Here is a 25,504-nt window from a genome sequence, read left to right on the forward strand (position 1 = left end):
AATAACAATTTTCATGACGCTGCTTCCTGTAATTTTCAATCATTTTCTACTGTTCTCTCTCCCTCTCTCCTTCTTTCTCTCCCCTCCCTCCTTTCTTCAGACCTTCTTCTCCCTTTCTCCAAACCCTTGCTCCTCTTTCCTTCATTCCTCTCTCCCTCTTTCTCTGCCTCTTTCTTTTCCCTTTCTTCCTCTTTCTTCAGACCGTCTCTCCCCTTCTCTTCATCCCTCCCTTCCTCCCTTCTTCATCCCTCTCTCCCTCTTTCTTCCCTTCTCTCTTTCTTCATCCTTCTCTTCCTATGCCTATCTTCGTCTTTCCCTTTATCCCTCTCTTCTCTTCATCCCTCTCTCTCTCTCTCCGTCTCTGTAAATTTAAATTCTGACTCGTTTTTTTTTTAAATCTCACATCGTGTTATTTTTTTACTTGATCCAAATTTTTCATTTTATTTGTGTCTTTTTCTCTCTTCATCAAATTTGACATAAACATAAATGATAAATCTTTATTACTTATTTTTAATCGTCCTGATCAGTTTTTTAGTCCATTTCATAATAACTCCACATGAATTAATCTGAATAAATGATGAACAAACACTTAACTCATGATGAACAAACACTTAACTCATGATGAACAAACACTTAACTCATGATGAACAAACACTTAACTCATGATGAACAAACAGTTAAAGACGAGTCGCTGCAAATGATCAAGAAAAAAAAAACACACAAAAAACTCAAACTCAGACGTTTCAAACTCGTTCTGTTGTTTAGTCAAATAAATGTAAAAAAAAAAATTACAGGTTTTTACCGTGTCATGTTTTTGTGTAAAAATGAGGGATTTTAGGTCTAAAAAGTGACATTTTTGGGACCTCAGTTTAAGTTTGTCAGATTAAATGTTTAAAATGAATCAGACGTGGATTTAAATATAAAACTCCTTGTTCATTTGGTCAAACTCGTGTAAAGTTGGTCGTGTGGCGTCGCTGCTCCTCATGTCACTCTGGCCCAGGTGCATTCTGGGAAAAACGGCCTCGGCCTTCACTCGGTGGAGGTTTATTCAATTAAATATTAAAACATCAGTTTGGTTTTTTCCACATGAGGAAACTAAACTGACACAAAACACAAGATGAAAAAAACTACCACCTAACTCCTACCTCCTATCTCCTAACCTCTAGCTCCTACCTCCTAACCTCTACATCCTAACTCCTACCTCCTAACTCCTACCTCCTAAGCCTGACTCATTTTAATAAACATTTTGTTCATTATTAATTTTACATTTTGTTCTTTTTAAAGTGTCGTTATTATAAAGTGTTTCCTTAAATTAAATGTTTGATATTTTCATTTTCTAAAATATAAAAACCCTCGTGTCAAACGCACAAACACAGTGTCACAGTTACACACTTTACACACTTTACACACTTCACACACTTTACACACTTCACACACTTTACACACTTGTTTTTTAAAATAAATGACATTATGAGACGATGTATAAATGTGTAAATATATAAATGTATAAATATATATAAATGTATAAATATATATAAATTATAAATATAAACTACAGACTACACACTTTCACTCTTTTCTGTAAATACAGTTTCAGGTTATAGAAAAAACATTATGTCGTATTAAAATTTATAAACATCTTGATGAAATTCTCAAACATGAAGTTTTTTCAAATGTCAAAAATGTGAGAATTTTCCAGATTCCAGTTTTATCCTGATTCATTTTTGGTCTTTACAGACACAAAGTTTGTCTCAAGTTTATCAATATTTTCTTAATTAAATTTTTCAGGCTATAGAAAATACAAAAAACCTATAAAAGCAGCAGCTCTACACTGAGATTCTCAAATCTGAAGTTTTAAAATGTTAAAACGTGAGAATTTTCAGGAGATGTTTCTGTTTAAGCCCAGATCAGTTTTATCCTGATTCATTTGTGATTTTTATAGACGCAAAGTTTGTCTCAAAATGATCCACACACTGAACAACACTCTTCATTTGTTACTTTACATTTTTCGTCTCTAGAAAATAAATGACGTCATATTAAAATGTACAATTCTCAATTTAAAATTCTCAAATATGAAGTTTTCAAATTTAAAAAATGCATAAATTTCCCACATCTTTTTTTTTTTTATGATCATTGCTCATTTTTGTTCTTTATAGACAAAGTTTGACTCAATATTATCTTAATTTTTAGGCTATGGAAAATAAAACAAAAACAAAACAAACAATAAAAACTACAAATATGAAGTTTTCAAATGTGAGAATTTTCTAGATCAGATTTATCTTAATTTGTGTCGGTTCATTATAGACACAAACTTTATCTCAATATTATCTTAATTTTAATTTTTAGACTTTAAAAAATCCAAAAAAAGCAGCTCTATACTGAATTCTCTTAAAAACGTGATCATTTTCCAGATCATATTTATAAAGAATCGTCTCAGAATGATTCTTTTTTGCAGACGACGCTGTTCACTCTGATCTTAATTAAACCTTTAGTCTGTAGAAAATACATTATAAACACATTATGTCTAAAATCTGTTTTCATCTCTAAACTGAAATTCTCAAATATAAAAAATAAAAGTCATAATTTCAAGACGTTGAGATGTTTTTGTTTCTTGATCTAAACGTCGAGACGATAAAGATTCACCTCAGAATGATCCACACGTCACGTTCACTCTGGATTTAGTTTCATTTTTTGCCTTTACGTCACATTTAAAAAAACTAAAATCATCTCTAAAAGTGAAGTTTTCAAATATAAAAAAATACAGAATTTCCAAGATGAGATTTTTCATTTTGTAGTTTGTCTCAAAATGATCAAAACTGAAGAAAACACAATTATTAGACATAAAATATAACATAAATCAGCTCTTTACTGAAACTCTAAAATAAAAAATGTCAGAATTTTCAAGACAAGACGTTTGTTTCTTAAGATAAATGTCGATACGAGACGCTAAAGAATTGAAATAATCCTCTTTGCAGACGACACTTTTCACTCTTTATTTTATTTACATTTCGTCCTATAGAAATAACATCACCTCATCGTATAAACTCAAGTCGTACGTGTTGCTTTTTCATTTAAAATCCTGATCAGTTTTATCTGTAAATGTGATTTATTCTGTGGTGATTCTGTCCCTCGGCTCCGCTCGCTCCCTGAAACTAAAGTGCCATCTTCTGGTCGCTGTGGTGAACTGCGCCTCGCTCACTCACCTCTCAGAACAACAAAACAACACTTTAAACCACTTTAAAATAACGACACTTTTATTATTAAGATAGATTCAGGTTTAATTAAAGAGTCAAGATGTTAATTAAGTCGTTTCTAAGGTTGAGTCATATTTATATTACACAAAATTGACTCTTATGAGCTTTAAGTCGTGTTCTAACGCTGTTTCCTCCTCAAAAATGGACCTGGAGTTGTGTTTTGTTTCATTTATTATTCGTCTGTCACATCTCCAAACCTCAAAACGCTCTGCTCCACCTTGTGATGTCATCAAGTGGTAGTTTTCGTGCTGCTTTTTACCTTTAGTTCAGTAGAAATTGGCAATTCCAGGAGCTGAAATGATCCAAATGATTCTAGAAATGAAGGTGTGTGGAGTTTAAAAACACAGCGGAGCACTTCCTGTATCGCCACACGATGACATCACAAGGTGGAACAGAGTGTTTTCAGTTTGAGGGAAGAACTCAGCCTAAATCTGCAGAGTTTGTGTGTAAAACGTGTGTGTCCAGGTGTGTTTTTTAGTCTTAATTCATGTAAAAAGTGTCGTTTATAAAGTGTTACCCAACAGTTATCGTTAAAACTGTGTCTTTTTCAATCAGAATTAACACATTTTTAAGTTCGATATATCGCTGAAGTAAATACAGGCGATAAACGATCAAATTGAAACTCATTTTTTCCACTGACACAAAAAACAAAAGCAGATTTAAACACAAAACCTGTCGTAAATCTGTAAAATTGTTCAAAATCATGAGCTGCGATAAATAAACAAGAAAATATAACAAGAAAAAAAAGACTTTAGTCGTTTGTTTGCTTCTGTAACGAGGCGGTAAAGTTTTGAATTTAAACTTTTACGGCTTAAATCTGATCAGACAAAACCAAACACAAAAATAGATGGAGCTGGTTTAAATGTCTTTGCTTCCGTTTCAGTTTTATTTTGTTGTCGGTGAAACGAAACTCACAGAGGAGTTTGTGTCAACACCAAACAAATGAAAAGATTAAACTGTGTGAAATAAAAATAAGACGAGCATAAAAACAAGAAAAATAAAATGTGAAAATGGACTTTGGCTGAACACTGAATGTGCAGGTCTGAGGGTCGACTCCCACAGGAAATACTGTCATGTCCTGTGATCTGGAGGGATTTTTAAAACAAAATCCATTTTCACCTCTTCATGCACTATTCACCCAGCCACAGGGGGCGCTGGAGAGCAGGGGCGGAGCACAGGGGGCGCTGGAGAGGAGGGGCGGAGCACAGGGGGCGCTGGAGAGCAGGGGCGGAGCACAGGGGGCGCTGGAGAGCAGGGGCGGAGCACAGGGGGCGCTGGAGAGCAGGGGCGGAGCACAGGGGGCGCTGGAGAGCAGGGGCGGAGCACAGGGGGCGCTGGAGAGGAGGGGCGGAGCACAGGGGGCGCTGGAGAGCAGGGGCGGAGCACAGGGGGCGCTGGAGAGCAGGGGCGGAGCACAGGGTGGAGCACAGGGCGGAGCAGAGGGCGGAGCACAGGTCTTGGGCTCAATCCTTTTTTTTTTTTTTTTAGAGCAGAGGCACAAGGTCCGGACCTCATTGACCTCTTTATCTCTGTTCTCCTCTCCACCCTATTCTGTCTATTCTCCTCCTCCTCTGTCTCTTCTCCTCCTCCGTCTCTTCTCCTCCTCTTCTCTCTCCTCCTCCACACCCTCTTCTGTCTCTTCTCCTCCTCCTCTTCTCTCTCCTCCTCCACACCCTCTTCTGTCTCTTCTCCTCCTCCTCTGTCTCTTCTCCTCCTCCTCTGTCTCTTCTCCTCCTCTTCTCTCTCCTCCTCCACACCCTCTTCTGTCTCTTCTCCTCCTCCTGTCTCTTCTCCTCCTCCCCACCCTCTTCTGTCTCTTCTCCCCGTCTCCTCCTCTCTACCTTCCCCATTTTTGAAAGGTGCATTTTATTTATGTATTTGTTTATTTATTCATTTATCTATCTATTTATTTTTCACTTTTCTTCATTCACTCGTTCACACGTTGCTTCTTCTCGAGGTTCTAAACTCTCCCAGACGTCCAAACGTTCTACATCACGATGGATTTGCTCACGTTCTCCTCCTGCGTTTCCGTGGTTAAATGTGTTTTTTGTCGTCTATAAAAGCTCGTAGATGGAACATTTATTTCAGGAGAAAGTCAAATCCCGTCTTTACCTCTGCAGCCAGATCTTTAAACTCCTGGATCAGACGTTTATGTTGGAGTTTATCAAAGTGTGAGGTTTTGTAAACACGTTGGACCAGAGCGGCTCAAATCGCCAACAAACCTCCGATGACGTCCGACTTTATTTATTCGTGATCCAAACGCTCGAAGACGCCGCGTCTGGAAAAGATTAAACACGATCCTGATTTACACCGTCTTTAAAACGTGGAAAACAGAACGAGTCCAGAGTCAGAGCGTCATAATTACTCACAGTGATGAGTTTATAAGCACGTTTCACAGCTGTGAGAGGCCAGAGCAGCTAGCATGCCAACAGTGCACTTCCTGTGTTATAATCAGATACAGACAGTGCACAGACTCATTTTGACCTCAGAGCTGCTTTTATTTGTGCGCGAGAGGAAATAGGTCCAGAGTTTTTAAAGGGGAATGTGAAATATTTGTGTAAAATATGTGTAAATAAAGTTTGTGTAAATAGTTGAAAACATTTTCGGACAAATTGAAAAAGACTCCGCTGGATCTCGTTTGCGTCGTCGTCTCGTTCGCATCGTCGTATCATTTGCCTCGTCTTCTCGTTCGTGTCATCGTCTCGTTCGTGTTGTTCTTGTTTGTGTTGTTCTCATTCGCGTCGTTGCCTCGTTCGCATCATCGTTTCGTTCGCGGCGGCGTCTCGTTCGTGTCGTCGTCTCGTTCGTGTCGTCTCGTTCGCGTCGTCTCGTTCGCGTCGTCTCGTTCGCGTCGTCGTCTCGTTCGCGTCGTCGTATCATTTGCCTCGTCGTCTCGTTTGTGTCGTTCTTGTTTGTGTTGTTCTCATTCGTGTCGTTGCCTCGGTCGCGTCATCGTTTCGTTCGCGGCGGCGTCTCGTTTGTGTCGTCTCGTTCGCGTCGTCGTCTCGTTCGTGTCGTCTCGTTCGCGTCATCGTCTCGTTCGCGTCGTCGTCTCGTTCGTGTCGTCTCGTTCGCGTCGTCGTCTCGTTCGTGTCGTCGTCTCGTTCGTGTCGTCTCGTTCGCGTCGTCGTCTCGTTCGTGTCGTCGTCTCGTTCGTGTCGTCTCGTTCGCGTCATCGTCTCGTTCGCGTCGTCGTCTCGTTCGTGTCGTCTCGTTCGCGTCGTCGTCTCGTTCGTGTCGTCTCGTTCGCGTCATCGTCTCGTTCGTGTCGTCGTCTCCTTCGCTTCGTCGTCTCGTTCGCGTCGTCGTCTCGTTCGCGTCGTCGTCTCGTTCGTGTCGTCTCGTTCACGTCGTCGTCTCGTTCGCCGCGTCGTCTCGTTCGCGTCATCGTCTCGTTCGCGTCGTCGTCTCGTTCGCGTCGTCGTCTCCTTCGCCGCGTCGTCTCCTTCGCTTCGTCGTCTCGTTCGCGTCGTCGTCTCGTTCGTGTCGTCGTCGCGGTGACAATGAAAATGGAAGAAATGTGTCACTGCTCTGTCAACGAAAGATGAGATGGAGAGAAGGACAGAGAGAGGAGAGAGGAGGACAGTCTGTCAGAGAGAGAAGGATGGACAGAAGGAGGGAGACGAGAGGAGGGAAGGACAACAGCAGTCTGTCTGTCACCAAGAGACGAGAGGGATGAAGAGAAGGAGGAGAGAAGGAGGGAAGGACAACAGCAATCTGTCTGTCAGAGAGAGAGAGAATCGAGGAAGGGATGGAGAGAACGAGAGAGAGGCGGAGGACACATCCAGTGGTATCTATCAGAGAGAGAGAGAGAGAGAGAGAGGAGGGATGGAGAGGTAGACGGGACACAAGCAGCAGTGTCCATCAGAGAAAGAGGGAGGAGACGGAGGGAGGGAAAGGCAGACAGGATACAAGCAGTCACATCTATCAGAGAGAGAGGATTGGGAGAGAAGAGAAAGAGATGGAGAGAAGGATGGAGAGAGAGAGAGAGACAGGAGGAACCAAGCAGTGGCATCGATAAAAGAGAGGAGGAGGGAGAGAAGAGAGGAGAGAGGGATGGAGAGAGTGAGCGAGAGAGTGGCATATATCAGAGAGAAAGAGGAGGAGGGAGAGAAGAGAGGAGAGAGGGATGGAGAGAGTGAGCGAGAGAGTGGCATCTATCAGAGAGAAAGAGCAGAGAGGGATGGAGAGAGTGAGCGAGAGAGTGGCATCTATCAGAGAGAAAGAGGAGGAGGGAGACAGGAGGGAGAAAAGAGAGGGATGGAGAGTGGGAAAGAGGGACAGCGGTGTCTATCAGAGAGAGAGAGAGAGGAGAGAGGGATGGAGAGAGTGGCATCTATCAGAGAAAGAGGAGAAGGGAGAGAAGAGAGGGATAGAGAGAGAGTGGGAAAGAGGGACACAGACAGAGGCGTCTATCAGAGAGAGAGAGAGAGTGAAGAGAGGAGAGAAAAAAGAGAGAGAGAGGACAAAAATACATAATTTTTCATGTTTGTTTTTCGTGAGCTGCAGAAACAGTGAATGTTCAGAGCAGAGAAATAAATGACTTTAATCACATCCAACTGTAACAAAATGTCCTGACCTCTGACCTCTGACCTCTGACGCTAAGGCCGGACCGGGTCAGGACTGGGACATAGACTGTTGTCGTGTCCTCGGGCAAGACGCTCGACCCACATTGTCCGGATGAAAGAGTGAAAGAGAGAGCGACGACGGCACAGATGATCAGCCTCACTCTGGTCAGTCTGTCCCGGGGCAGCTGTGGCTACAATACAAACTTCTCACCGACGAGTTTGGAGAGAAAGAAAAACGCACGAACTTGTGACGTCACTGAGCGTCTGGAAAAAAACGCTGCGTAAAACCAAAGCGATATTATATTTATGAAGTATTTATACAGTTATATTTTTACTTCTGTCACATTATGAGTCAAAACGACGCACCTCATTCAATCATTTTTATATATTTATTTTTATTTTTTTATGTATATTTACTACTTTCTACATTTTATACAAACAGAAGAGAGAAGATGTATGGAATTATATAACAAAGAAAAAACATTAAATAACTAAATAAATAACTACAAAATATATATATATTTTTAACATTTTTTATTCAAATCCAAAATAGCCTCCCATTTTTTAATTTTTTTAATTTTTATTTATTTTTTGTTACATATATTTGATGTTTTCTGTTTGTATATAAATGTAGAGAGTAGTAAAAATTAAAAAAATAAAATAAATAAATTAAAAAAACATTGATTTTCTGACTGGTCGTGTCAAATGTTTGGACTCAATCAATGTTTTTTTTTTTTCATATATACAAATTTATACTTTTTTTCTTTACTACATAATTCCATATATTTTACTTCATATATTTAACGTCCTCTGTGTTTATATAAAATGTAAAAAGTAGTAAAAATAAAACACAGAGCGACACAGTGTCCAAACATTCGACTGATGTTCAAACAAACGCCTCTTCATTCAAGGTTATTATTTTTTTTATTTTTTTTATTTTCTACATTTAAACACAAAAAGAACATGTCAAATAAATGAAAAAACATTTATAGAATTATGCAGTAAAGGGAAAAAAGTGAAATAACTAATAAATATTTTTTTTAACCAATGAAAGGGCAGATTTTGAGGATTTGAACATTAAAAAAATGAAAAAGTAGAGTTATTTTTTACGTGTTTTTTTTTTTTTTGTGTAATTCTAAACATTTTACTTCATATATTTGACGTTTTCTGTGTGTAAAAGTCGTCCAAATAAAGTGTGTGTGTTTTGTGACCGGGCGTTCGTGTCCGCGGCGTTTCCGTTCTCGCTCGGGGTCAGTTCTGGATCTTTCTCTTCGGCGTCTTGTCGTTGGCTCTTTAAGCGTCCGCGGCCCCGGGTCCCGAGTCACGAGTCACGAGTCACGTACTTAGAGCCTGGCGTTTTCCAAATCAAACCAGCATGTTCCATTTTAAACAGAGGAGAAGAAAAAGAAAAGAAAAAAAAAAAAAAGCCCGAGTCACGTCTTCTCCGAGCGCGACTCCTCTCCAACTTTCCAATCGTAAAAACGCTCCTCGCTGTAAAATGGCTGATTCCTGGGGCTGCAGCGAACATGACAAATTGCGACAGGAGAGACCCCAGAACCTTCCCCCCTCCTCACCCCTCCTGGTGTTCACGGGACGCTGCGGAGATCAGAGCGAGGGAGGAGGGAGGGAGGGAGGGAGGGGGGAGGAGGGAGCAACAGGAGAGCCCATAGACCTCCTGTTATTGTGTAGAAGCTGCAGAGATCAGAGCGAGAGAAGGAGGGGAGGAGGGAGGGACCGAGAAAGGCTGGGGTGGAGCGAGGGAGAGGGGATGAGGGAGCGAGGAAGCGCGAGGGGGAGGGAGAAGGAGTGATGGAGCAGGGTAGAGAGGAAGGGAGCGAGAGAGCGAAAGGAAGGGAGTGGGGGAGTAAGTGGGAGGGAGTGAGGGAGCGGGAGAAGGAGTGGTTGAGGACGAGGGAGCGAGGAAGGCTGAGGGGGAGGGAGCGAGGAAGAGGGAGAGAGCGGGAGAGGGAGAAGGAGGGTGAGGGAGTGAGGGAAAAGGAGTGGATGAGGGAGAGGGGGCGAGGAAGGGCGATGGGCAGGGAGCAGGGGAGGGAGGAAGAGTGAGAGCGAGGGAGCGGAGGAGGGTGAGGGAGCGAGAGAGCAGGTGAGGGAGCGAGAGAGTGGGGGAGTCACTCGCGCTGGAGCTGGGGTTCATCTTGCTTTAATAAACACCTCTGTCGATGGCGGTGCAGGGGCCCAGAGCGCCTCACCTCGCTCAAACCTGCGTCTTTACGAGCCGTTAGCACATGTCCCGTTAGCACAAGTCCCGTTAGCACATGTCCCGTGAGCACATGTCCGTTAGCACATGTCCCGTGAGCGCATGTCCCGTTAGCACATGTCCCGTGAGCGCAAGTCCCCTGAGCACATGTCCCGTTAGCGCATGTCCCGTTAGCGCATGTCCCGTTAGCGCATGTCCCGTTAGCGCAAGTCCCGTGAGCGCAAGTCCCGTGAGCGCAGTGTCCCGTGAGCACATGTCCCGTGAGCACAAGTCCCGTGAGCACAAGTCCCGTTAGCACAAGTCCCGTGAGCACATGTCCCGTTAGCACATGTCCCGTGAGCACATGTCCCGTTAGCACAAGTCCCGTGAGCACAAGTCCCGTGAGCACATGTCCCGTTAGCGCATGTCCCCTGAGCGCATGTCCCGTTAGCGCATGTCCCGTGAGCACATGTCCCGTGAGCACATGTCCCGTTAGCACATGTCCCGTTAGCACATGTCCCGTTAGCACATGTCCCGTTAGCACATGTCCCCTGAGCACATGTCCCGTTAGCACATGTCCCGTGAGCACATGTCCCGTTAGCACATGTCCCGTTAGCACATGTCCCGTTAGCACATGTCCCGTTAGCACATGTCCCGTGAGCACATGTCCCGTGAGCACATGTCCCGTTAGCACATGTCCCGTTAGCACATGTCCCGTTAGCACATGTCCCGTGAGCACATGTCCCGTGAGCACATGTCCCGTGAGCACATGTCCCGTTAGCACATGTCCCGTTAGCACATGTCCCGTTAGCACATGTCCCGTTAGCACATGTCCCGTTAGCCGCCGCGCTCTCGTCTAACGGGCAAACGGCTCAAACACAAATATATTAAACAGGATTTTTATTTACAGGGTTTTTATTAGATTTGCAGTTTATATTTTTATGTTTTGTTTAAAATTGCACATTTAACACGAGGAGCAGTGATATTTAACACAAAACTGAAATCTGAACTTCTAAATTAATTCTTTTGCAGTTCGTAACATTAATTGAAGTCGTTTTTCTACCTTAAATCAGACAGCGCCCCCTGTGGACACATCACATCACATCATTTTGCAGAATATGTCTGATTTAAAGATTCTGTTTAAAGTTTAAAGTTCACATTATTAGAGTTAAAAGTGAGTGAATTCATATATTTTTCTTCAAACAGTAATGTGTAAAACCCTCTCATTCAAGTTTTTTTTTAAATTTGTAATAGTTTCTAGACAGTCAAATATATGAAGTAAGATATATGGAATTACTACACAGATATATGTAGAGAAAAAAGTCAAAATCTATAAACTAAAAACTATATAAAGTGAACAAAAATGACTAAAAAGTGAACTATAAACTATAAACTGAACTAAAAACTCTAAAAAGTTAATAAAAAATGTCTAAAGTGAACAAAAAATTCTAAAAAGAACCAAAAAAGAACTATAAACTGAACTAAAAACTCCTTCTCATCTCATGAAACTATCAATCTATCTCCATGGAGATTGTTCCGAAGTGTGGCTTTAACTTTGCACTAGAATCATGCAGGTGACTCGCTGTCTCCAGAAAGTTCCACACTGTATCTTTTAAGTTTTGTTGTGTAATTATTGTGCCTAAAGTTTGAGCGCTAAATAAAGACTTTTACATATTTGTTTTAATAAAGTCGACTCGTTCTAGTTTTTATGGCGGCGCTGAACATTTTGTCGTACTTTCACACGTTCTCGAGCGCTCGGGCATCCACACAGGTGCCTGTCCCGCGGCTCGTCTGGTATGGCCCTGTCACATTTACAGCTCTGACACAGGATCTATTAAAATGCTGTTTAGAGACAGCAGCCCCTCGCCTCTCAAAGCCTTTACGACCCCCGGCATGTGGTCACGCTTAGCCCGGGAACGAGGCCCTCTAAGTGGACCCGGCTCCCGGCTCCTCCCCCTAAACTTTTATGGCCGTAGCGCCACTTTGCCACTTTCCCCGTGTCTGGCCGCTCACGTAATTAACGACGACTTCGATGCACGAGGATTTAACCAGCGTATTTTTCATAATAATAAAAATAGCTGCATTTTTATTGGGTTTTGAGAAACACAGGCCGAGTGAAAGAGCTAAAGTCCGATGTTATGCAAAACTTACTCTTATGAGATTTTAGTCACGTTATAATCGTTTTACCTCCTCAAAAACAAACCTGGAGTTGTGTTTTGTTTCATTCAGACATGTTTGAGTCGCACTTTATTATGAGTCTGTAACATCTCCAAACCTAAACACTATAAAGTGAACTAAAAATTCTATAAAGTGAACTAAAATGTCTAAAAAGTGAACTTAAAACTTGAAAAAAGGAACAAAAATTTCTAAAAAGTGAACTCAAAACTATATAAATTGAACTAAAAAGTCTAAAAAATGAACTAAAAATATATAAAGTGAACTAAAAAGTGAATAAAAATTTCTAAAAAGTGAAAAAATGTATAAAAGGTGAACTAAAAACTATATAAATTTAACTAAAAACTCTAAAAAGTGAACTTAAAACTGGAAAAAAAGAACAAAAATTTCTAAAAAGTGAACTCAAAACACTATAAAGTGAACTAAAATTTCTAAAAAGTGAACTAAAAACTATATAAATTGAGCTAAAAACTCTAAAAAGTGAACTAAAAAATATATAAAGTGAACTAAAAAGTAAATACAAATTTCTAAAAAGTGAAAAAAATATATAAAAGTTGAACTAAAAACTCTAAAAACTGAACTAAAAACTAAAAAGTGAACTTAAAACTCGAAAAAAAGGATAAAAAATTTCTAAAAAGTGAACTCAAAACACTAAAGTGAACTAAAAAGTGAATACAAATTTCTAAAAAATGAAAAAAATTTATAAAAAGTGAACTAAAAACTATATAAATTGAACTAAAAACTCTAAAAACTGAACTAAAAACTATGAAATGAACTAAAATACATGAGTTTTAAGTCGTGTTCTGATGCCGTTTCCTCCTCAAAAACAGACCTGGAGTTGTGTTTTGTTTCATTTATTATTCGTCTGTAACATCGACAAAGATCAACATGCTCTGTTCCACCTTGTGATGTCATCAAGTGGTACTTACATTTATGTTTATTGTGATATTTTCACAGCAGCGTCTGAACAAGTCCCCGATGAGCATGGGTCCTCGAGAGCTCGGGTACGGCCTGGACGACGATGACACGGCGAGCAAGTACGGACCAACTCTGTGGCATTACATAAACTCAGACACAAGAACAGCGTTAAACATGAGCTGCAATTACAGATTTTATTTTTTTTAAGTTTTATTATTGTTACATAAATGTGTCTAAACATGTTTTATTATTTCCTTTTATTTATTCCATTTTTTACAATGACTTTCTTTTGAAATAATCCTGACAGAACCACATTTAAACATTTTACTACGGGATATTTCAGCAGGTGAGAGTTTAAATGGAGCCCTGGGAGTTTCCTTATGATTCTACTGCCCCCAAGTGGACGCATGAAGAACTCCTGTGATTTCTGAACACTGTTTTGAACATGTTTGAGGAAAAAAACTCAAATTTTCCAAACAAAAACAGTATTATTCATAGGCTGCGTTGGGAAAAATACTTTGAAAATATATTTAGTTACAGAATATTAAATACCTTCATTTAAAAGTACTTTGTAACGTCTTCTGTTGGGCCATCGGAGTACTACGTTCTGAATACTTAACGTACTTTTACATCGAGTTTCATTACATTATAGCGCTTGGCAAACTCAAGGCCCACGGGCTAAATGTGGCCCGCCATGTCATTTTATGTGGCCCACAACAAGATAAATTAAAAGTTCTGTCAGTTTATCAGGAGAGAGTAAGTTATACAGACATTTTTTTACATCTATGGAAATACAGATGCAATATTTGTAAATTGAATAAGAAATAAATACAGATAATACAGATACTTCGGTAAAAATGTGTTGTAATAATAATAATAATAATAATAATAATAATAATAATGCATTTTATTTATAAGCACTTTTCAAAACACCCAATGACACTGAACAAGATAAAATCAGATAAAAACAACAAATACAATAAAACATAACAAAAATCTGTCAGTTTTTCTCTGTCTCTTTCTTTCTGTCTCTCTTATTTCTCTCTGTTTCACTTTCCGTGTCTCTCTCTCTTTCTATCTTTCTGTCTCTCTCTGTCTCCTTTGGTCTCTCTCTCTCTGTGTGTCTCTTTCTCTCTCTCTGTGTCTCTTGCTCTCTGTCTCTCTCTTTCTGTCTCTCTCTGTTTCTCTCTCTCGTTGTGTCTCTTGCTCTCTGTCTTTCTGTCTCCTTTGGTCTCTCTCTTTCTGTTTCTCTCTCTCTCTGTTTCTCTCTGTGTGTCTCTCTCTCTCTTTGTGTCTCTTGTTCTCTGTCTTTCTGTCTCTCTCTCGTTGTGTCTCTTGCTCTCTGTCTTTCTGTCTCTCTCTCTGTCTCCTTTGGTCTCTCTCTTTCTGTTTCTCTCTCTCTCTGTTTCTCTCTGTGTCTGTCTCTCTCTCTTTATGTCTCTTGCTCTCTGTCTCTTGCTCTCTGTCTTTCTGTCTCTCTCTGTCTCCTTTGGTCTCTCTTTTTCTGTCTCTCTCTCTGTGTCTCTCTTTGTCTCTCTCTCTCTCTTTCTGTCTCTCTCTCTGTTTCTCTCTCTCTGTGTGTCTCTCTCTCTCTGTGTCTCTCTCTCTCTCTGTGTGTCTCTCTCTCTCTTTGTGTCTCTTGCTCTCTGTCTTTCCATCTATCTCTCTGTCTCCTTTGGTCTCTCTCTTTCTGTCTCTCTCTCTCTGTTTCTCTCTCTCTGTGTCTCTCTCTCTGTGTCTCTTGCTCTCTGTCTCTCTCTCTGTCTCCTTTGGTCTCTCTCTGTGTGTCTCTCTCTCTCTTTGTGTCTCTTGCTCTCTGTCTTTCCATCTATCTCTCTGTCTCCTTTGGTCTCTCTCTTCCTGCCTCTCTCTCTTTGTTTCTCTCTCTCTGTGTCTCTCTCTCTGTGTCTCTTGCTCTCTGTCTTTCTGTCTCTCTCTCTGTCTCCTTTGGTCTCTCTCTCTCTGTGTGTCTCTCTCTCTCGTTGTGTCTCTTGCTCTCTGTCTCTCTCTCTGTCTCCTTTGGTCTCTCTCTTTCTGTTTCTCTCTCTCTGTGTGTCTCTCTCTCTCTCTCTGTGTCTCTTGCTCTCTGTCTTTCTGTCTCTCTGTCTCCTTCGGTCTCTCCATTTCTCCCTCTGCTTATTTATTTATATTAGACGGGGTCTATATAAACCTTCTTGTCCTGATCGACAGAAATTAATAATATGATTAACGCGCGTAAATATAAAAATAAATGATTATGTTTTACGTCCGTGAGTTATTAAATCACTTTAGGGATAATTAAAATATTCCACAGCTTTAACTTCCATCAAAACGTTCAATATTCTGAAATAATAAATGTTGGGACGTCCTCGTAATTCCGTGTTTTGTGTCCAGGATCTCCTCCGAGGACAGTGCGGACGTGCGCTCCTACACAGAGGACAGTGAGGACTCTCTGTCTCTGGACCTGGACCTGGACTCCGCCAGCTCGGGGCAGATGAACCTCCTGGAGGAGATCCTGGACTCGCTGACCACCTCCTCCGTCGGCGAGCAAGGCAAACTGAGCGCCGCCAAGAGTCTGGACTTCTTCAGGTCGATGGAGGAGCTGGACTACAAGGGACCTGTACGTTTATTATTAACATTTGCTACGTTGTGTTGATCTAAAGTTGGTCTAAAGCAACACTATGGAACTTTACCATCAAAATCTATAACTATACTTTATGTTTGTTATGTTAAAGCTGCAGTATGTCACTTTTACAGCCAAAAAACAACTAAAAATATAAGTTTTCTTCCATTTTGGTTGTGTATATCGCACTGGAAAAAGTAGGTTCTTCTCTGACCGGGCTCGCATCTCCACAAACCTGACTCTAGAAAGTTGCATACTGTATCTTTAAGAGGATTTGGGGATTTATTTGACCCGTCGTTCAACACTTTAAAGCTTTCCGCTGGAATATTTGATCGGGCGTCTCACAGGGATGTAACAATAACCAAAACATCGTGACGTCAAAAGTCTCTTGGGTTAAATTCATTGTTTTGAGGGAACTACACGGACCATGATCCTTTGCTCCATTTCACTGCACTTTTAACTCATTAAGCACTTTTAAATCTTACATTATAACCACAGACTGTGTAAAGACGTCGACTGAGTGAGTTTAACGTCACCCACAGCGTTCAGCTCCACACAAATGAAGCTAATCGAGGCTAACAGTTGTAACGGCTAATTTGGAGATGAGTTTCATATTTGGAATTACGACTGCGAGTATCATAGCAACCAAAGAGCCAATCAGGAGCGAGACCGTTGAAGGTAACGAGCCACAATGCTGGTGTAGCAGGGAGTGGGCGCTTAGCAACGCTGTCAATCAAATCTGTTGTGGGAGTGACCTCGGGGAAAGAAGGACCTGATTTGTCTGTTATTAATGTTCATATCTTGATTTACAGACACAATAGTTTCTCTGACTGTCTCTCTCTCTCTCTCTGTGTCTGTCTCATTGTCTCTCTGTCTCTCTCTCGCTGACTTTCTTTCTGTCTCTCTTGCTCTGTCTTTCTGTCTCTGTTTCTCTTTCTCTCTGTCTTTTTCTGTCTCTATTTCTTTCTTTCTGTCTCTCTTGTTCTTTCTGTTTCTCTCTCTCTGTCTCTTTCTCTCTCTCTGTACCTTTCTGTCTCACTGTCTCTCGCTCTCTGTTCCTTCTCTCTCTCTCTGTTTCTTTCTCTCTCTATCTCTCTCTGTTCCTTCTCTCTCTCACTCTGTCTCTCTCTCTGTCTCTTTCTCTCTCTATTTCTCTCTGTCTTTCTCTATCTCTGTGTCTCTCTCTTGCTGACTTTTTCTGTCTCTCTTGCTCTCTGTCTCACTGTATCTCTCTCTCTGTTTCTTTCTCTGTCTTTTTCTGTCTCTTTCTCTTTCTGTCTCTCTTGTTCTTTCTGTTTCTCTCCCTGTGTCTCCCTATCTCTCTCTGTTCCTTTTCTCTCTCTCTCGCTCTGTCTCTCTCTCTCTGTGTCTTTCTCTCGCTGCCTTTCATTCCGTCTCTCTTGCTCTCTGTCTTTCTCTCGCTGTTTCTCTTCCTCTCTCTCTGTCTCTCTTTCTTTCTGTCTCTCTTGTTCTTTCTGTCCCTCTCTCTCTGTTTCTCTCTGTCTTTTTCTGTCTCTATTTCTCTCTCTCTCTTCACAGACACAAAGTGAAATAAAAACCCCAGGATCATGTAGAGGGTTAATACATTTAAGACCAAAATGAGTCTCACAGCAGCAGGTGCAAAGAGAGAGACACGGTTTTTCAATAGAAAGTGAACTGGAGCGAGCAGGTTGCTAGCAGGTTTAGCTAAGTCCATTTCCATACACAGTCTCTGGTTTGTATGTGCACTTTTTATTGGTGAAACGTCGTCTTTTTGGGCCATCCCACCACGAGAAAGACCAATCCCGGCCACAGGGGGCAGCAGTGGCTTTAGTGGAACCTGTTGTTGTGTCCTTAGGCAAGACACTTCACCCATATTGTCCAGTATGTGGCGTGTGAGTGTTTAAAGTGACTGTTACTTAGTTCTACCGAGTGAGAAGATTTTTTTTAAAGTATTTTTGGGTGTTTTGAAAGGCGCTCTATGAAAACAAATGCGTTTTTGTTTTTTTTTTGTTTTTTTTGTATTTTAACACGTCGACTGTGAACAGAATCCTACAATTAATCGCAAATATAACAATTCGATATATTTATAAACCCGACGCGCCAACATTTCATTCCCGTGTCTCCGTTACAGACGAAGCCGAAGACGTGCAGCGACTCCGGACCTTCAGACGGGACGGCGAACGAGGACGAGGGCGGGTGGAACACGGGGCAGGACGACAGCGCGGTCCACGGGAAGCACCTGCCCCCGTCCCCCCGCAGACAGCCCGCCAAGAGCAGCCTGAAGAGCTCCAAGAAGCCCCCCGGGTCCAACGCGAGCGCCGACGCCACACAGACCCCGCCCCCCAGTGCCCAGCCACGCTCCTCCCCCAAGATCTCCGTCTCACGAGCCCAGGTACGGGACAGAATAATGGACAAAAGTGAGACTCCTGTGACTTTAAAGGGCCTGTCTCTCTCTCTCTATCGCTCTGTCTTTTTCTGTCTCTCTATTTCTCTTTCTTTCTGTCTCTCTTGTTCTTTGTTTCTCTCTCTCTGTGTCTCTGTCTCTTTCTCTCTCTCTGTTCCTTCTCTCTCTGTTTCTCTCTGTTCCTTCTCTCTCTCTCTCTCTCTCTGTTCCTTCTCTCTCTCTTGGTCTCTGTCTCTTTTTCTCTCTGTGTACCTTTCTGTCTCACTGTCTCTCGCTCTCTGTTCCTTCTCTCTCTCTCTCTCTGTTTCTCTCTGTTCCTTCTCTCTCTCTCTCTGTTTCTCTCTCTGTTCCTTCTCTCTCTCTCTGTTTCTCTCCGTTCCTTCTCTCTCTCTCGGTCTCTCTCTCTGTCTCTCTCTCTCTCTCTCTGTACCTTTCTGTCTCACTGCCTCTCGCTCTCTGTTCCTTCTCTCTCTCTGTTTCTCTCTCTGTTCCTTCTCTCTCTCTGTTTCTCTCTCTGTTCCTCTCTCTGTTCCTTCTCTCTCTCTCAGTCTCTCTCTGTCTCTTTCTCCCTATATTTCTCTCTGTTATGCTAAATCGACGTTTTAGAGTTTTTTTGAGCCTCTAAACGATCCACAAAGTAGTTTTTATGTTTCATCCGTGCATTTAAACGTCTTCATTTGACCCCGCCCACTTTTGAAACGTGGATTTTCTAAACTAGTACGTGTAAGGTGCGGTACGACACAAAACAAAATCATAAATGTACCGTATTTTCCGGGATATGAGTCGCTCTTTTTTTCATAGTTTGTCCAGGATGCGACTTAAACTCAGATGCGACTTATATGTGAAATTATTAAAATATATCATTTCACATCTTCGTTATTATCACATTATCTACCGCTCCGGACGCCACCTACCTCCAGAGCGAGTTTTAAAAATCCGCCGCTCGCTAGTGTGACGTGCAGCTGTCCACAGGGGGCGCTTCATTGGACACCGCAGTTTTCTAATTTAATTCTAATTTAATTCACTTTTTTCTTTTTGCAGGACTATTCCAAATCTCTACCCAGACCCCCTCCTCGCCACGACCACCCGCCCCCCGCCCGCCAGCCCCAGGACCGTTACTCCTTCTCCCCTGCGCTGCTCCAAAGATCCACCCCCCCGTCCCCCGTCCCGTCCCCCCCGACCCCGGGAGGACGAACCAGGACTACGTCAGACCCCCAACCCGACGCGGACGCCCCGGACGCCGCTCCCCTTCAACCCGGCTCCACCGGCGCGCTGCGGCGCAAGGTCCTGTCCAAAGAAACCGCCCGCAACTACCAGGAGAGGGCGCTCCACAGCCAGGGCAGTACAGAAGGGAGCCCGGTTCGGAACTCCGCCATGCAGGTGCCCTGGGACAAGAACCAGGGCGGGAAAGAGGGTCTGCTGGGGCTGGGGGCGTGTCTAGGGGTGACGGGTGAGGCCGGGGCGCAGGTTCAGGGACTTCTGGAGGAGATCGGGTGCTGCCTCGGGTCGGAAACGCGGGACGGACTCAATAATTGTAATAGTCATCAACAGGTCAACAACAAAACGGAAAAGTGAGAGCGGTTTTCCCTTCGTCCCGTTCACACACGACGCAGTCCGACCCGGGAATTTTCCTGCATTTTGCCAGAACAGAGGTGGGTAGAGAAGCGAAGGATTGTACTCGAGAAAGAGGAAAGGTACTTCAAAATCATATTACTACGAGTACAAAGTAGTGGCGCAAGAAAGTACTACTTGAGTAACTGAGCTAAAAAATGAAATACGGCACGGAATTTGGTACGAAATCAAATCTGAAGGAGCCGGAATAGTTTCATATTGTCGACGTAAACCATGAGTCACTTTAGACTGACGAGGAACCACAACCTTTACTTAAGTATGAGTAAAAGTACTCTGGAAACTACAATTTCTCCAAGTTTCTACCCACCTCTGTGTGTGAACAAAGCCAGACCTGACTTCCCTGCGTTTTGTATCTGGCAAACTCTGCAAATTCCCGCGTAAAATTCCCGAGAATGCGCAGGGAATGTTTGAAGTGTGAACGTGCGGACGAAGCCAGAGTGAGGCACGTGTTTAAGGAGGCGCGGTTACTACGTTGTGATGTCATAAAGTGGCCAAACGATGGTTTAAAAACAACACGACGGAACACAATACCTCACGTTTCAAAGGGTGTTTTATATTGTAGCGGTTTAGTCTCAGTGATGTAATAAAACACGTAATTCAAAACCGAAGTGAGATTTCAAGATTTTTGTTGTTTTTTTCCGAGAATGTAATGACGTCATGCTGCCAGATGGGGGCGCAAGAGACAGATTCCACATTTAAAGGTCCTATACGACGCAAAAACTGACTCTTGTGAGCGTTAAGTCGTGTTTTAACGCCGTTTCCTCCTCAAAAACAGACCTGGAGTTGTGTTTTTGTTTCCTTTATTATTCGTCTGTTACATCTCCAAACCTCAAAACGCTCTGTTCCACCTTGTGATGTCATCAAGTGGTAGTTTTCAGCTCGTTTTTATCTTTAGCTCAGCAGGGATCGGCAATCGGCAATCCCAGCGCTGAAATGATCCAAATGATTCTAGAAATGAAGGTGTGTGCAGTTTAAAAACACAACGGAGCACTTCCTGTATCGCCGCATGATGACATCACAAGGTGGAACGGGGCGTTTCCAGTTTGAATGAAACAAAAAAACACAACTCCAGGTCTGTTTGTGACGAGGAAACGACATTAGAACAGATCAGAAATTAAATATTCTTTAAATATTCACAAGATAATATTGGCTGATATTCTACGAGAAAACACAGCTGTTGCCCACTAATCGGACGGTTCGTGGTTTGATTCCTCACATCTACATTTGCCGTTTTTTCATTACAACCACAGGCAAAAGTCTTGAATCTCACTTTTCTGAAAGACTGAAATAAACGATTGTAGTGTCTCTGTAGCAGGACGTCCCGCTCTTACGCTCTTTGTCTTAACTCACTGTTGGTTCTGTGTTTCTGTTTTCTGAAGTTTGTTTTTGACCCAGCGGCGCGTAGAGTTTAACCTGAGGAGCGCTGAGCCATGGCGGACAGCAGGGGGCGCTGAAGGGACCAGCTCCTCAGCACTGGGGCCGGGAGAGGGTTTGGGAAAGGAGGTCTATGAGGAGGAGGAGGAGGAGCAAAAAAACGCTAAGGAAACCAGTGAAAAATATTAAAAAAATGGGCTTATATGGAATTTTTTGAGCCGATATTTTGCCAACCGATACTTTTAAATCCATTTCTCTTCTAGTTTTACTCGTTTTCTGTACGAAACACGGACAAACAAATCAAAAAATCATTTCACAAGCTCGTATTTATAGCCAAAAATGTATCAAGGAAACAAAATTCACAATAAGTCAGAACTAATGAAGAGTTTAAAGAGTTTATATGTAAAAACAGACACGTCCAAACTGTGGCCCGGCGACCAAATGCGGCCCTCAGACCAACTTTTCTCGGCCGTCAAGCTTCCAGGTGAACTGTCCGATGTTACTTTAAACAGAACTTTTTACTGTACATTTCTGAAAATCTACTTTAACAAATATTTAACGTGTCCCACTGAGGACGTAAGCGCGAATAAAGGTCCAGTGGTTCAGTTTAATTTGTAATAAATGCGCAGATTTGAAGTATTTACTGTATTTGTGACCAGAATGTCGCCCTCAATCGGCCTCAGCTTTGTCTGTGTTTTTATTAAGGAGAAAAGTTTGGACACCCCTGCGTAAGAAGTGATACCAAAATGAAGTACTATACAAATACCAAAGCTGACTTTATATTATTTACATATTTTTTAATTCAAATATTAAAGAGTTATGAACGTAAAAGTGATGACCTGTAGTTTTAATTTAACGTTTTTACTGATCAGGTCAAAATAACGTTACTTAAGTAGAAGTACAAAGTAGTGATGCAGGAAATGACCGTATTTTATGGAGTATAAGTCGCACTGGAGTATAAGTCGCACCAGCCAAAAAATGCAAAATAATGGCTAAAAAAACCCATATTTCACATTTAAATAGTATCTGAGTATAAGTCGCAAACTATGAAAAAAAAGTGACACTTATAGTCCGGAAAATACGGTACTCAAGTAAGGGTAAAAAAAAGTATTTGGGAAAAGTACTATTCAAGTAAGAGTAACTTAAAGAGTGACTGAATAATGCACGAAATCTGGTATTTTCAGGCACAAAAATGAGACAAACTTGATCATCTCCAAAGCTCAAAACGCTCTGTTCCACCTCGTGATGTCATAAAGTGGTTGTTTTCAAGTGAACAGCTCCTTTTACCTTTAGTTGAGTCGAGATTTGAAGCTCCAGATGTGGTTTTGCTCACGTTTGCTTGTTTAAATCACATAAATTTGGACTTTTTACCGTAAAAAACACAATAATGGCGCCTCCAGAATCTCACAGACCGACTTTAACCAAACCCTCTCCTGTTTTTGTTTTGTTTTTTTTGTCCTCGTCATTTCAAGCCAGTCATTTTTATATTTAACTTAACGTAACGATGGTACATGTTTGATTTTATGCATTTATGATTTTGTTCTGGCCTTTACTTGTACGACGTGACGTTCAAAGCCTTACGGACATTTGAGTTTTGTCCCGTGTTTTAACTGTTTTAACTGTGTTCACTGGTAGTTTTCAAATGCAACGTAGATTTTAAGAATGATTTAGGAGATTTAGGAGTTTTAATATATATTTTTGTGCATTGAGCTGCTGTTCGACATGCATTCCGCAGACAGGGGGCGTGCGTGAGCAGAAAGAGGGTGAGGCCAGTCTATGCACACTTTAATATGTCGTTAAAGACGGGGTATTATGTAAAAAATCGATTTAAATATGTTATGGTTAGCGGTTAGTACGCAAAAGAATTAAAATACCCCGTCTTTAACCTTTATGTTTGGATCCAGGGTGTAAAAACTTGAAGCCGAGTTTGGTCCAGTTGCACTTTTCACAAATATTCAATGTTTATCTCAACAAATTCCATTAAAAAAAGATATAATTTGTGCAAAAAGTCTTAAGGTACGATATGTTTAGAGAGATGGGGCTTGATTAAATGTCTAAAAACATGAAAAAAAAACAGATGTAGTTCATTTTAAAGAGTTTGCAGTGGAACAAAGTTATTCCTCACTGACCTTATGCATTCAGAACATGTTAATTACTCTCCAAGATGAGTTTATAAGCTCTTTTCATAACTCTCCAGAGACCAGAGCGCTGTTTTGTCGTCACAGTAATGCTAACAAAAACTAGCATGCTAACTTTTATGGAGAATAAAACACTTTAGAATCAAACGCAGACAAGGTACAACCCCAGCGGTTTTGTTTTGAGCCGTAAATCTACTGGAGCAAAACGGTTCTTACGTTTAAAAAATCAGGTCATCTGTTTTAAAGATGTTTTCTGAGCAGAAGAATTTTGTAAAAAGGCTCCTCTCAGATGATTTAAGACTGTAAAATATCAACACTGATGCATTTTTAACAGATTAATGTTTAAAATAGTAAAACAGCACTGAGACGGGAGCAGACAGAGGCAGACGGGAGCAGACGGGAGCAGACAGGAGCAGACGGGAGCAGACGGGAGCAGACGGGAGCAGACGGGAGCAGACAGAGGCAGACGGGAGCAGACGGGAGCAGACAGAGGCAGACGGGAGCAGACGGGAGCAGACAGAGGCAGACGGGAGCAGACAGACGGGAGCAGACAGAGGCAGACGGGAGCAGACAACGGAGCAGACGGGAGCAGACTGAGCAGGCAGACGGGAGCAGACAGACGGGAGCAGACGGGAGCAGACAGAGGCAAACGGGAGACAGAGGCAGACGGGAGCAGACAGAGGCAGACGGGAGCAGACAGACGGGAGCAGACAGACGGGAGCAGACGGGAGCAGACAGAGGCAGACGAGACCAGACAGAGGCAGACGGGAGCAGACAGAGGCAGACGGGAGCAGACAGAGGCAGACGGGAGCAGACAGACAGGAGCAGACAGAGGCAGACGGGAGCAGACAGACAGGAGCAAACAGAGGCAGACGGGAGCAGACAGAGGCAGACAGACAGGAACAAACAGGAGCAGACAGAGGCAGACGGGAGCAGACAGAGGCAGACGGGAGCAGACAGAAGCAGACGGGAGCAGACAGACAGGAGCAAACAGAGGCAGACGGGAGCAGACAGAGGCAGACAGACAGGAACAAACAGGAGCAGACAGAGGCAGACGGGAGCAGACAGAGGCAGACAGACAGGAACAAACAGGAGCAGACGGGAGCAGACAGAGGCAGACAGACAGGAACAAACAGGAGCAGACGGGAGCAGATAGAGGCAGACAGATGCAGACAGGAGCAGACAGACAGGAGCAGACAGACAGGAGCAGACAGACGGGAGCAGACGGAGGCAGACAGGAGCAGATGATACACGATATTTCTGCTGCGACTGATTAAGTTTTTAAAATCCAACCCGAGGTCCACGGGCTAAACGCTGCTCTGTTTAAACATTTATTTCATAAGCTCGTATTTATAGTAAAAAAGTATGAAGGATTTAAAAAAAGACTGAATTAAAAACAAAATGGACGATATGGAGAGTAATGGAAGAGACAAAGACCAACAGAACTGCATTAAACCAACCCAAAAACACGTAAACTAAGAGAACGCTTTGACATAACTGCCCAGATATTTACTTTTAATGGGATTTGTTGAGATATTTTGTCCTATGCACGTCCGTTCTGTTTAAATGTCCTGCTTCTTTGAACTAACCTCACAGTGAAGCTGGAGGGTTCAACTGTAACGATTCAAAATGGCTCCCAACTTTTTTTTCCCCACAACAAACTGATTTACAGCGCTGCCCGGCCGCTCTGGCGTTTTTACAGCGGCTTTAGCGTAAACGGAACGCTCGTAAAGTCTGCGGACGCAAGAATATGCTCCGAATTAGGTCAAGTTTGTGTTAAAAAACAAAACAAAACAAACAAAACACTCAGGCGTCGTCGTGTTAAATACTATGCAAATGTGGAGCCAAAACGGTTTGAGTTTGAGCCAGTGTTTTACTTGAAAGGTAAAGCAATACTATGGAACTTTACAAGGTTTTTGAGCCATAAGGGACTTTTCATGGAAACTGTAAAAACTGAACGGGCCCTATCTTGCAATGTTAAAGCAAACATATTCCACAGATTTGCCAGATTCGTAGCGTTTAGATTCAGTCAGAACGGTCATATTGTGTTATTTTACCGCGCTGCTAATCTCACTCTTCAAAATGCTTCACTCACAAATGTTACCACCAGAGGGCAGCAGACACTAGGGATGTAACAATGTCCAATCTCTTGTTATGACGTTAATTGTGATATTTTGTGAAGGCGACAAGACGTAAACAGCGTTGACAAGACTTTTGTTTTGTTATAATCATAAACTGTTTATATAAAAAGCTAACCTGC

The 25,504-nt window shown here is 42.2% G+C and overlaps 1 protein-coding gene across 1 annotated transcript in view; it reads left to right on the forward strand.

Annotated features, from left to right (window-relative positions):
• dennd1b (DENN/MADD domain containing 1B) overlaps positions 1 to 19,675 on the forward strand; it is a 248,526-nt gene extending 228,851 nt beyond the window's left edge. The window contains exons 19-22 of the mRNA XM_055221560.1: positions 13,152 to 13,231; positions 15,486 to 15,711; positions 17,828 to 18,088; positions 19,142 to 19,675. Coding sequence (XP_055077535.1) covers positions 13,152 to 13,231; positions 15,486 to 15,711; positions 17,828 to 18,088; positions 19,142 to 19,675 — 1,101 coding nt within the window. The remainder of the gene's footprint in view (positions 1 to 13,151; positions 13,232 to 15,485; positions 15,712 to 17,827; positions 18,089 to 19,141) is intronic.
• Positions 19,676 to 25,504: the final 5,829 nt, after the last annotated feature.

Source organism: Periophthalmus magnuspinnatus, chromosome 4 (genome assembly GCF_009829125.3).
Source record: "Periophthalmus magnuspinnatus isolate fPerMag1 chromosome 4, fPerMag1.2.pri, whole genome shotgun sequence".
NCBI classification, from domain to species: Eukaryota; Metazoa; Chordata; class Actinopteri; order Gobiiformes; family Gobiidae; genus Periophthalmus; species Periophthalmus magnuspinnatus.